Genomic DNA, 13,490 nt, shown 5'->3' on the forward strand with positions numbered 1-13,490 from the left:
CTTTGATGCACCTGGTCACATTTGGCCCTTTTTCCAGCTGAATGCATCCTTTAAATCACAGTCAAGTACCTGGATTACCACTGTGCAGTGTGGTTGTCGTTATTTTACAGCTAATGGAGAACAAAAATAAAACCTAATGCCTGAGTTTTAGTGATTTAATTATGTTTAAACTAACTTGAGGTAGTTATGGAGCAAGAAAGAGCATCATTAGTATTTTAACAGATAATAAACCAACTGGTGATCCAAACTGAGTGATTGTTTTTTTAGGACTTTGTTAAAATGACTGTTTTAAAAATACTGATAATGAGGTCTTGTTCACAGTGACATCAGCCAGTTCAGGTTAGGAAGTAAAATTGATGTTTTCCAATAAGCAAAAAATCCAACAAAAAACTCCTAGTAGGTTTAAAAGAAGGCAACTGGACTCTTAGTTTTATTTATTTTTTTAAAAGATGTTTTAAGGGTCCTGGTTTCAAACTGAACAGAGAACTTTAACTCACATGCAAATCACTCTCCCTACCGAAGGTCAGTTTATCAGCTGAAAAACTTGGAACTCCACACTTTTCAGTTTGAATTAAGAAAGCTTCTCGGATAAGAAGCAGACCAGCTTCAAGTCATTTAAATCCACGAGGATTTTAATGGATCACCTTTTTCTTGGTTAGAGAGAACCTTCACCAATAAATAAAAAAATACTGTAAACAACATTAAATAATGCTTGTTGCAAAGATAAAATAGCTTAAAAAGTAACAAAAGGACAGCATAAAAAATAAGAAGAGCATAAATATATAAAAAGGAAAACCTAAACTAAGTTTGAGTTTAAATATAAATACAGTATAAGAGGAAACTAAAAGTGCAATTTAAAGCAGTCTCATCTCTGACACTGCTGGGAAACTGGCTGTATTTTTTGTTCATTGTTTATATTGATACCATTGATCTATAATGAAATTGAATTTCTAGAGTTTTGTTCATTTAGCTGTTTTGCATAAATGGTTTTGCATATTTGGTCTCAAATTTTGCTTAAACGTTAAGAGGTGTTCATGTTTGGTTCAGTCAGATTTATTTATGAGGAAACTTTTACTACAGCAAAGCAACGGAACTCATTAGCAGCATAAACACTAATATCATGTAAATTCTACTACTCTTGAAATGTAAAAAAATCCCTTCATTTTGTAGTGCTTTCAGTAACAGTGCAATAGTTTCCATTTAACTGAAAGCACTGAATTTCTTTGTGATTTTAGCTCAACCACAGTTTTCCCCACTTATCAGATGCTCTTTCTTGCTCTAATGGTAAAGTTTTTTGTTTTTTTTTGGCTCAGTTACATTCAGATTCACAAACCTGGACATTTATTGTCAGTGTTTGACGTTTTAAAGTACCTGAAAATAAGGCATACTTTGTACATTTTCTGCCATAAACAAATATTCCTTTCAAAAGCTGGCAGCAGCTCATTTAGTGCAAAAATAAAAAATAATCCCTTCTGTATTATTTTTGTCTTTCTAAGACACAATTCTCACAACGGGCAGGTAGATGTGAAGTAATTTTAAATCTATTGTGTAAAAGCTGAACTTTCGGAGGTTTTTCCTATTTTCACATAACACTAAAAGTAAACCTCCACTAATACACATGAGGAGTAAAAATTAACCCTAAAAAATAAATACAATTGCATAAAAATCCAGTTCAAGTGAATACATAATAATCTGCCATGGCCTAAAAATATAAGGCTGTTGATAGAAAAACTTTTAAAATTGCATGATTTGAAGATATTTAAAGAGTTGTGGAAGATTTCTGATTCAGAGGAGATGGAAGCTGAGTGTTGTCTTTTGCTGTTTTATACAGTAGCTTAGATTTGTGAACTCTGAGGGCTGTATTCAGAGAGTGTTTCAGCAGAACAAACTGATACTGACCTCATGTTTCGTTTGACACAGCTAATTATTATTTATACATTAGTATTTTAAGTAGCAGCATGTTTTGTAGTGACATAAACAAAAGGATAAAGAAAAATACCTGAAATTTTGTACTAAAAGGGTTAAAACCCTAAATGTGTGAATTTGTAAACACAGCCCAGAGAGGAACACAAGTGAATAAAGTGCAGAGGACAGGAAGCAAAGAGAGCTTGTTTCGCTGTTGAAAAGCGTTTCAGTACCATAAGAAGAAGCTCCTCATGGGCGACTGTGACTCTTCAGATCACTTCAAAAATGAAGCTTGTGATCCAGATCACAACTACAGGCAGCAAAGCCATGGAGCCTGCAGTGGAGAGAAACATAGAAATTCAGAAAACAACAACTCACTTTCCTGTCACGACACAAAATCTGTTTCAGCCTCAGTTGTTCGAATAATATTAAATTTTAAGTATTAAAAAATCAACTCCTGCATTGCATAAAATTGTAATAAACAGATGTCTTATTGCTGTTATTACTGCCCCTTATTCGTATTTAAGTAAATATCTAAACATGGATTAAAGTCTTTGCTGTCTTTGAGTTATTATGGATTGTTCCAGTCCAAGAACAGCAGCATGTCAAACCCTGAGACATGATCAAGGATTTACAATCCCTCTGTTATTTCAAGTCTTTAAATAAGCTGTAACTAAATTGACAATATGTTTATATTGTGCTGCTATAACACTGTGTGTTGTATTAAAAAAAAAAACAAAGCACTTTGTACATTGTAACTAGTAAAACATATTGATTGTACCATGAATAAAAGATGGACACAGCAGCTCTGAGAGAACAAACAAGATGATCCGAGAACCACAACAACTCCACAGGTGTGACTTTTCAAATCATAATTTAATTCTGCTCTAAAGCACGACCAATTTATTCCACCTAACTGAACAGGAATGTAAATAATGATCATTGTGTTCTGTCAAAGAAATCCTAAAACCAGAAACTGAGACAACAAATTCATGACACGGGTTAAACAAGCGTGTGAGAGTTGGGCGCGCACGTGGCAGTTTACTGTTTACTCAGCCTAAAGTGCAGACATGCATCTGTCTCACCATGCACTCAACTTAATAGAACATTAAATACTCTCAACCCCAGCTATGTAAATTACTCATATAAAGCATTAAATTATTAAACATCTCGCCTCTAAACTGCTCTGGTCCATTCCTCAACAACCCTCAAAGTACGAATTCTGCCACCAGGTTTCAGTGAGCAGTTCACTTTGTTGATGCTGTAAATGGATACATTCAAATTAAAATGAGGTTTTAGCTAAAAACAAATTAAATTATGCAGCTCAGCTGCATAAAGATTGGAGTCTCAGCGAGACGGATAACTGTGTGATAGGCACTGAAGTATTTTTAAAGCTTGGTTTAATAAATAAATTTACTTCAACACAGCAGGACACACTGAAGTGGTTCTTAAAGGTAGGCTGGAGTCTGCATAGTCTTTGACTCAAAAAAAAGTTAAAAATATAATTTTATCTGACTTTTCTAAAATATGAGACGCTAAAATCTGAACAGCTTTTAATGTGATTAATTTAATTCTCTGACTTAAATCTGACATCCAAACCTCCCTGCTGACTGTCTACGGTCTGTATCTCTACATAGATCTCTAATAATTTCAAAAAATTAGTTTACAGAAGTTTTTAATGTACCTAATGAGATCACAAGTTTTCATGAAAGGCTTCTGGGAAAAAAAACTTTTTCGAATTGGAGTTTTTACAGAAAACAAACGTAACTTACCCAAAACGGGTGACATCCTGTTGACACGGGGTTGAGGGCACTTCTGGCAGAGGTAGGTGATTTGTGTCTCTTTGGTTGTTCCCAACATCTGTAAACAGTTGTGTAGGTTTAGACACAATCCTTAGGTCGACTCAAATATTAGAAGGTGGGAGACTTACATCGGTACACACGATGGTCACAGTAACATTCACACATGCATCCAGGATCATACGTCCATCTTGGATTGTCTTGCATGGAGATATGCATTTATTAACATCCTGATAAACTCTGGCAAAATTCTGCAAAAACAGATGCACAAAAAAATCATTATAAGCAAGAGAAAAATCACAGATTTAATTTATGCTAGGTGCAAGTTGGCTGCAGAGAACACAGAGCATCAGTCATTCAGAAAAACCTGTTAGAAGTGATTTTGACTGATTTGTTCAAACAGCATGCTTGGATTCTGCAAACACTGACAGTTTAGTTCAAGCTGCAGAATTAAGAATGAAAAGTTATGATGGGGTAAACCTTTGTGAGTGTATGTTGCTGACATAGACGCTTTTCAGGTAATATAAAGGAGCTTTTTGACAATGAAAGAAATGAAGGAGATTGTAGGACTTTTATTTTTTAGAGGGAAAACAAATATTTTATTTAAAAAAAGAGGGTTGCACAAAAAAATATGGTTTATAATCGTAGCTTTTTTACTCACAGTAGGTTTAAACTCAAGCATATTTATATTCTTACTGCAATAACAACATTATGAAGTCACTCCCTTGTTTTATCAATCAGCTGAAGCTTTGGGTTTGTGTTAAACTAATTCAGATTTTTCTACCATTTCAGTAAACAACATGTATTTGTAACCATCCCTGATGGGCAGGGACAGGGAGTAACCAGTCACATGTAATGGACTTATGCAGTTTAATTACAAAATAAATGTATCCATAATCTGTTACAGTTACAACTGTACCAGATTACATTTCAAAGGAACCTTAGTGACTCTGCTGACGGGTGTCACGTGGCTCATATTATCTGCATTTGGTAAAAATCACTAAATTGTATTTTTTGATGATTATTGCAACGTGTTGTACTTTTCGTGGTAGAAATTTCTGAGTGTACCAAATATTGAAACAAACAAACAAACAAACAAAAACCAGGGAATTACACTGCAAACAGGAAGTGATTTAGGCCACAGTTTTAATGCTTAACTCAGTCACAGATGATTGATTGAAAGGTTTACTGTTGTAGTTTGATGCTCTGAGGACCAAGTGGTTCTGTTTAATAAAATATAATAATTAGTTCAGATGTTTAAATCAATTTGATGACACTGTCAATGATCTGGGGAAGAAATAAATAAATAAAGTGTCAGATGTCTCATTGCTGTCATGCTTCCAAAGAATGACAGACTGCAGAGTATTTGTACCTTGTCACCCATTTTGAAGATTTTGTCACACGGCTGATTAAACTTGATGCTGCGATCACAGCAGGAATAAGATGAAACTTTTTCATCAATCACTGATCTGCTTCTCACTGACCCCGTGACAGCTGGAAAAGAAGAAATGCAACATATCAGTAATGTTAAATGTCATTAGCTTCCGTTCACATGTTTCTGCTACATTTTCCACATTAATGGAGGCTGATGGAGGCTGATGTCGGCACTGAGTTTTGACCTTTCACCTTTAGGGTTTTCAGACCTGTCAGGCTTAAAATATGCCTTATTTTAGAATAATAACTTGTGTTTTTTACATGGTGATGGACAGCTTAACGTACGAGGTCCAACAGGCGTCCACATGGACTAATGTTCAGACAACATCTGTAGTGAGAGTAGGGAGCCCAGAAAGGTGGACGAAAGCTCTGGAAAGGCAGAAGATTAAAGTCAGCAAAAGCAAGAGAAGAAGGAATATGTTGGACAAAGGATGTTGATTATGGAGCAGCAGGGAGGAGGAAAAAAAGGAAGACCCCAGAGAAGGTCCATGGATGGATGAAGGACATGTAGAGAGTTTGTGACAGAGGAGGATTATGGGATAGGATAGGATGATGATGGTTTGATGTGGATACTGAAAAGGAGGCAGCTGAAAGAAAACAAACTTATTTTATTTCCAACATGGAGTAAAATATCAGAAGTTTTATTGCCAAATTCCGGTTCAAACAAGCAGCAATTGTTGTTGTGATGTTTTGTTTAAATTTATCTTTATGGGATTAAAATCTGATTTTATCATTTAGCTCTTAATGATTGTGAGCCTAAACAAACTAACACGTGTTCCTTTAATCCAAAAGTTAAATATTAGCTGGGACTTCCGTGTTTTAATGTTTCACAATAGCCCATTTATTTGTTTACTAATTAACTTGTAAGTACCTGTGAACGGATTAAAAATTCTACTTCCTCATTTCAGAGAGGTTTGAAAGAAACACTGGCTTACATCACTCTCTGAGGGGATTTCCTTGCCTGGTTTCAGAAAACTGTCGGTTTCGACACAATGGAAATCACCTGGCAGGAAAGCTCGGGGAATCCCTCCTCTGAACTTTTACTTTTATTCCCCTCCACTCTAATTATGATTATCTCTGAAAAACAAGGGTTGTTTTTTTTTACATTAATAAACGTTTTGTCTTTGCTCGACGCATTTCGAAACAATAATTAAACTACCGGTACACATCCAGTCAAGTTTATTTCTAACAATATAAGTAGAAACGAAAGTTCTCCGAGAAGAAGTATATTTATGTATATTTAATGCGGTCTCTCCGTGCCCGTCCACACGATATAAAATTAACACGTGAAAAACATGCTTTAGAAGGAAAACGCACGCGCAGTTTGACAGCGACCGCAAACACGAATTCAGTTCAGTTTAAAGCGTAAAGAACAAATCAGACAAACGTGACCATAATTATAATTAAAAAAGCATAATAATCGAGCCCTCTGTACTTACAGGAGACAGTCGTGAGCAATAGAAAGGGTAAAACTACTTTAGCTTGAAAACACATCCTGAAGCTTCTGTTGCTCTGTAGCTACAGCCGGCAGGACTGATCTTCTTCTTCGTCTGTGATGTTTTATGCCGGTTGGCAAACAACGGAAGGTGTGCATTACCGCCACCTACTGATATGGAGTGTGGTTCATGATGATATATATATATATATATATATATATATATATATATATATATATATATATATATATATATATATATATATATATATATAAACCTATATACCTATACATATAAATATACTTATACACATACACACACGCACTCGATTATATATACTTATACCCAACTTTGTATTCTACCCATCTATATCATACACACATTCACAAACACACACACTATAATCAAATTCTATTAAATAATTTCGTTTTCTGGCAGGACTGATGTCGAACTGCGGTTGAGGATGTTACGTCGAGCCGACGTCACACGCATTACGGATGTAGAGAAGTGGGCGTTGCTTTGCAGGCGGACAAACAAATAAATAAATAAATGAAGGGGACGTGAGAGACATAACTGTCAGAAGTATGTAATTATTGCATACATGTTACTTTAACATACTTATACTATATCCAAAATAACAGTAGTGGAGAAATACCATGTCCAAGTATCTGAAAATGCTTTTTCTGGGTATGCTTTTGTGTCGTTTTCATTTTTTCCCCTCAAATCCTAAAAGGTGACAACAAAGTCTCTTTGGATTATGCTAATAGATCATCTCTACTACAGCCAGGATATATATTGTATAATTTTACAGTATATATTTTGAGAGACACCATGTCAAAATAACTCATAATGGCAATGCAGAATGCCTCTGTGCCATTTTCAGATATTTATTTCTCTCAAATCCTAAAAGGTGTCAACAAACTCTCTTTGGATTATGTTAATAGGCCACCTCTACTATAACAAGAATAAATATTTTATATTTTTACTTTATATATTTTGAGAAACACCATGTCAAAATATCTGAAAATGATATTTCATGGTATGCTTTTGTGTCATCTTCAGATATCTATTTCTCTCAAATTTTAGGAGGTGACAACAAAATCTCTTTGGATTATGTTAATAGGTCCCCTACACTATATCCAGAATAAATATTACTTTTACTGTACAGTTATGGAGAAATACCATATCAACATATTTCATAATGACAATGTAGAATATGCCTTTGTGTCATTTTTAGATATCTATTTATTTTTGGATTATTAGATTTACCATGAAATAGCCTACACGTGACCGCAGTCTCGGAGGTCATGGAGAAACGTTCTGATGGAAGAGGAGAAGCCCAACCCCAAATTGACGTCACTCCTCGTGTCGCAAATAAGCAGCAGGGAAGTGGAAACCCATACCCTGAATATAAAAGGGGCACGAGCCGTTTGTCTGCCTATCTGTTTCTGTTTGTCATCTGGTGCGCGTTTGGCTCTTGGCGCCTGCAGCTTTTTACGCACCAACATGATCGTGTCTCCAAACCTGCCGAGCTTCGTCCTGCTGTTTTCACTGAGTGAGTATTTGAAATGAACCGTGTTTGTAAGTTTTGCAGAGTCTGTTTGTTGACGTGTCTGACTGCACCAGCTGACAGTCATCAGTGATCTGCTCTGACCCGTCCAGGTCTGCGCGCCGCGCTGGGCAGAGCTGTCGGTGAGGACGCGCCGGAGGTGTCCTCTGTCTCAGGTCGGGACTGCTCTCTGCAGTGCACCGCCACACAGAAGCCCGGAGTCCAGTACATGGCAGTGAGGTGGTACAAGGTAAATCCCCCTGAGCTTTTTTGTGTTCTTTATCAGCTTCAAGAAGAGAAACCAGTTTCCTGGCACAGAAGTCTGCTGACACTTTCAGTTTGAGCTCCTTCTTGTAAATGCTCCTCATTAGTCAGTAAACTGATACAAGATGTTAGCAGCAGAACCTGAAGTGAAAAGCAGACATTTAATTTGAAATTTGATGTTTTAAACAAGAACAATTGTTTAATCTGGACAGTGATTCAACTTGTGGATTCTGTAATAAACTGTTTCTTTAAAATAGTTTTTTGTTATTCTTGTAAACCAAATGGGAATCTGTTTCAGGAAATGTAAATAATATATACTAACAGAAATGGTAGCTAAAATATCTTGTGGTACTAGCAGTAGCATAAGTAGTATTACTGATGTACCTGCTGTTAACTTAACCACCTTGTGTCAGGTTCTTGTTCTGATCCATCAATCTGCTGCAAACATCTAACAAATGTTCTGATGGTTTTGCAGCTCAGAACGTTCCCATCACCTCTTCAGAGTGGCCTCATCACCAGAAACCTCCCCAACGACACGACGAGATGGTACACTGGCGTGGATATGAAGGTGAACTTCCAGGGCGAATCTCTCGACATCTTCCTGCCTAACGTGACCTGCAGCGACAGCGGCGTGTACCTGTGTTACCTGGCTGCCCCTGTGGGAGAGCAGAACCGGGAGGGCAAGGTTGTCCTCACTCTGACAGGTAACACTGAAGTTCACCTCGGGGATTAGTGGCTTTTATCCCAGAGTTCCGATCAGGTCTTCCTCCTGCTGGTTTCCCAAAGTTTCCCAGCTCCCTGAAGCGTCCACAGACTTATAAGCAGTTGATTGTGAGAGTCATTCTTCAAGCTTTTATGATAAATTAAACCTTTTACTAGCAACCTCAAATATCAAAAGCACAAGTCACAAAATTTCCAGACCCATTTGAATAAGTCTTTTAGAGGCTTTAAATGTTAATGCAAATTAACATACCAGAGCTTTTAATAGGAGTGTTGTTTTGTGTCAAAGCTGAAGTTCTGTGGTTTATTATCAGTATCAGGAAATAAAAATGACATTTGTACTTAAAAGCTTTTTAAAATTGGAAAACACAAATTATTACAGCATGGCCCAGTAAGAACCACCTTTGCTACCTTTTAAAAAATCAATTTGCATGAATGATTTAAATACTCCTGAGAGGAACTAACATTTACAGCAGGGACAAGCACAACAACCCCGCTTCTTAAACCCTACTGCCGCAAAATACAAACAGTAACTTTTAATGCCCAAACATGTTTTCTTTCTAAATGCATAAAACCTTTACTTGAATGTGAAGTGAAAATGATTGGTCCTAAGCCCAGTGGAAGCTCCGCTTGTCTAAAAGTTCCTCCAGTTTTTAATGTAGCATTTATTTTTCTCTTTTCCAGATTGTCCTGTTGAACCCACACCTGTTCCTGCTGCCCCCACAAAGTCTCCTGTCCGCCCTGCAGAAAGCCTGCTGACAGATTCGACGCTGGTTATTTTCGCCTCGGCGGTGCTGATGGTGGCTCTGGTCATATTTGTAATAAGCTACGTAAGTAATCCATCTTGCATTTGATACAGTTTTATGTTGGGCTTCACTTACTGATGTTTGTGACTCAACATGCAGTTGTAGCCTTTTTTAAACATCTGCAAAAACATTTTAGTGAGTTTAAATGTATTTTTTTCTTTTCTTCACCACAGAGCTGCTTGAAGAATACACTCGGAGAAAAAGGGAAGATGACAAAAAGAGAAATCCCACTGAACGCACCTCTCAAACCACTGGAAAAGAAGGACTTAATGTTAATTTATACGCTGGGTGCAAAAATGTCAACTATGAAGCACATATGTGTCTGAAGAGCATCTCAGGAGTGAGACACAGCAGTCTTTCCCTCACAGAGAGATACACTACACTCCTGAAGTGTTCTGCAGCGTTGGGATCAGGAGGTCTCCGGCTGATCCCTCCAGGCCGCATGCCGAGGCCATTCAGGCCGAAACAACAGTCTGCTCAGCACGATGGTTACTGTGGGAGCTTGCTGCTACTCTGCTATGAAGGAAGGAAAAATCAGCCTGCAAGGAACTTTACAAACGCACAATTATCTGCAGGATCTCTGCTATTACTAACAATAACAGATTTGTAGCTAAAATCCAGAAGCTGGCTTTTTTTTTTCAAAGTTCTCATTTTCTTTTGTCCTTGTTTATTGTTCTGTATGAGGATTGCTTTGTAGAAACAAAAAAGACATGCAACAACAGGAATGAATCACACTAGAATAATTGTTTTGTTTTGTTTCTGCTCCAAACATAATGCTGTAAAAAAACTGAGTGATGGAGTTGCAGTCCTGTAGGTTTGGACTGAGCAGATGGTACTGATCAATGAGTCCAGCTTTTATGGGATGATTTAAACACTGGATAATGTTTATAAATTGTTTGATTATTCTCATGTTTTAATTTAATATTTTTTTATTCTTTATTTGTTTTTGTTTTTTTTATTAATAAACCTTTTATTTAACTAGATAAAAACCCATTGAGATCAAGACTTCTTTCACAGAGGTGACCCGGCCAAGAAAGGCAGCCGCACACGTCATAGTGGACAAGACAAAAACTAAACAAGAATAAGAATCGATTAAAAATGCAAGCTATTTGACTATAAAGTGTAATAGTTGAGAAAATAACAGTTTAAAATAAAAAAATCAGCAATTAAAAATTTAAAACCAAGGCCCCGTTGACAGGTTTTCATTAAAACAAGTTCTGACAGGTTTAGCTCAGTTTGCAAAGCTTTCCAAGCAGAGGGGGCAGAGAAGCTGAAAGCTTTCTTTCCCTTCTCTGTTCACACCTGAGGAACGTAGAGATGCAAACTGTCCTTAGAACGTAAGGCATAACTGCTGCCTGTTCTCCAAAGAAACATGCATCAATAAATATGGAGCAGGCCAATCAGAACCTTTTACACCAGAGTCATCCAGTGTGTGTATCTCCTGATATTCAGTGACATGGAACTGTAAACATTCTCAGAGTTTCAGACAGTGATTCAGTTTATGTTTGTGGACAGGGTTTTCTTTACAAATGATGAAAGCAAAGCTGAAGTACGTGTGGGTGGAAAACGAACCTGAGTGGCCTTTCAAATGAAGAAGTGAGAAGTGATGACACCTACTCTGTTTTTATTTCTGGGGAAAGTTGCGGGTGTTGGTTTCTACTCTGGGTTTTTCACATGTGATGCACTTTTAAAAATAATAATCAGCCTTTTATTTCGTGTTTTAGATTTTCCAATGAGGAACTAAAACTATTTCTTTTTATAGCTACACTTGCCTCAGCTGTAGGCTCACCACTATAAACGTCAAGAAACCAATAAATGTAAAGTATCGACAAAAGAGGAAGCTGAGGTGTCGCCTGAGTGAAGCTTTAATAGGAAAACCCATCTTAAGGCCTGTCAGGGGCTGCGATCTTCACTCTGAGAAAGCAGAAGTGAAAAAACAGAAAGTCTGCTAACATGCTTTGGCAGCTAAAGTTATGTAAAATAAAAGTATTTTAATTATAGGTGGCATTTTATAACCCTGAACCTTTAAGACAGATCAAAATGAACACTTACAGCTTTTACATCTATATGAAGTTTAATTATCCCTCATACTGTAGCTGTTTTGTTCTTAATTTTTTAAGTGTACTGTCAGTGTAAGTGGTAAAGATACATATGCTCTGTCTGTTTATTCTTAAAGTTATAATGTAACAAATTTAGATTAATAAAAAAACAACTTAATGAGAATGGATTTGTGTCTCCTCTCATCTCTTCTTGATACAAGTGGACTTTCCCAGCATGTGAAAGAGCCCACTCATAACAAAGGTCACATATTAGACCTGGTTATTTCTAACAATCTCATTATGTCCAATGTTGAGGTTTTTGATTCTGCCTTATCAGACCATTTTTGTGTCTCCTTTGATATGACTGCTAACACCGGTACTCTGAGAGAGAGTACCGGTGCTATCAAAAAAAACAACAACAACAAAAAAAGATGTCTGAATGAATTTAGCCATGTATTGTCTTCTCAGGAAATTTCTCTCTTGCCCCCTCATTCTCTGTCAACATCAACTAATACCCTATTAAGTAATTTAATAATAAACTGTTCAGTTTAGTGCTGTTTTTTAAATAATTGTTTGTGTTAAATAATTGGAGATGTGTGTGTGTGATTAGGTAGTTTTTGCTTTGTTCATGTTATATTTTTCCCTTTTCCTCTTTAAAGCACTGTGAGTTGCCTCCTGGTATGAAACGTGCTATAAATACATTTTGCCTTGCCTGGTAGTTTGTTGGACATAAAAGGTAGTTTCTGTTCTAAAGTTTTAATGTTGGACTTGAAAAAAAGCAGTCACTCTCATTAAATCTGTCGCAGAAGTTCAATATGCTCATTTTAGAATAAGTTTAATCATTTGTACTTAAATGCCACACTGAGAAGACAAGACCTTTTGATTTTGTCTGTGAAGAAGTTCAAGACACGACAATAAAAGCTCCTCTTGAGACAACAGCCCCCTCTGCTGGACTACAAATCACATCACACCTTCGTTATAAATTTGATCGAAAAGATGAAAGTTATTAAAACAGCTGGGCAGCTTAGTTGGTGTGCAAACTATGCATAGACTTGCGACTAGAGAGGAAATAACGGGATTGATGTTTCAGTTTTAGTTGTTGTTGCAAAATAAATAAATAAAATAAATAACAACAAACACACTTCTCCTTCGAGTGATTCTTTTCTTAAAATCCCATCGTTGAACCAGTTTTTGGCTGCACTTTCCGTCAAACTGCTTCCAAACAAAGTCCTAACTAGGTCCTACCATTCCTCTCAAAGTCCTAACCATTCCTAAGAAAGTCCTAACCATTCCTAACCATTCCTAAGAAAGTCCTAACCATCTCCAAAAAATGTCCCAACTAGGCTTCCGTAACTGTAGTGCATTAAAACCAGATCTTTTCAGGCAGTAATGCCAGCCGGTTGTCGTGGCCGAGTGGTTAAGGCGATGGACTAGAAATCCATTGGGGTCTCCCCGCGCAGGTTCGAATCCTGCCGACAACGCATAATCATTTTCACTTTTGTTTTAAAAAATGTTTATGCTTTATTTTTTCGCTAACG

General features: G+C 36.8%; 1 protein-coding gene and 1 non-coding gene across 2 annotated transcripts; both read left to right on the plus strand.

Annotated features, from left to right (window-relative positions):
• Positions 1-7,971: 7,971 nt before the first annotated feature.
• On the plus strand, positions 7,972-10,647 carry cd83 (CD83 molecule). The gene is made up of 5 exons (XM_017428516.3): positions 7,972-8,129; positions 8,237-8,373; positions 8,863-9,091; positions 9,792-9,937; positions 10,087-10,647. Exons 1-5 carry the CDS (start codon positions 8,081-8,083, stop codon positions 10,237-10,239), a joined length of 714 nt encoding a protein of 237 aa, XP_017284005.1. The 5' UTR covers positions 7,972-8,080; the 3' UTR covers positions 10,240-10,647.
• A 2,704-nt stretch (positions 10,648-13,351) lies between these two features.
• trnas-aga lies at positions 13,352-13,433 on the plus strand. Its single transcript has one exon. It is a non-coding gene; the product is annotated as a tRNA-Ser (tRNA).
• The last annotated feature ends 57 nt before the right edge of the window (positions 13,434-13,490 follow it).

The sequence above is a fragment of the Kryptolebias marmoratus genome, linkage group LG16, assembly GCF_001649575.2.
Source record: "Kryptolebias marmoratus isolate JLee-2015 linkage group LG16, ASM164957v2, whole genome shotgun sequence".
In the NCBI taxonomy this organism is placed as follows: Eukaryota; Metazoa; Chordata; class Actinopteri; order Cyprinodontiformes; family Rivulidae; genus Kryptolebias; species Kryptolebias marmoratus.

Excerpts from the sequence above, each read along its gene's own strand:
- cd83 (XM_017428516.3), top strand. The coding sequence starts at position 8,081 with ATGATCGTGTCTCCAAACCTGCCGAGCTTCGTCCTGCTGTTTTCACTG. Across the intron at positions 8,130-8,236 it reads CGTCCTGCTGTTTTCACTGA|GTCTGCGCGCCGCGCTGGGC; the intron begins GTGAGTATTTGA and ends TGACCCGTCCAG. Across the intron at positions 9,092-9,791 it reads GGTTGTCCTCACTCTGACAG|ATTGTCCTGTTGAACCCACA; the intron begins GTAACACTGAAG and ends TCTCTTTTCCAG.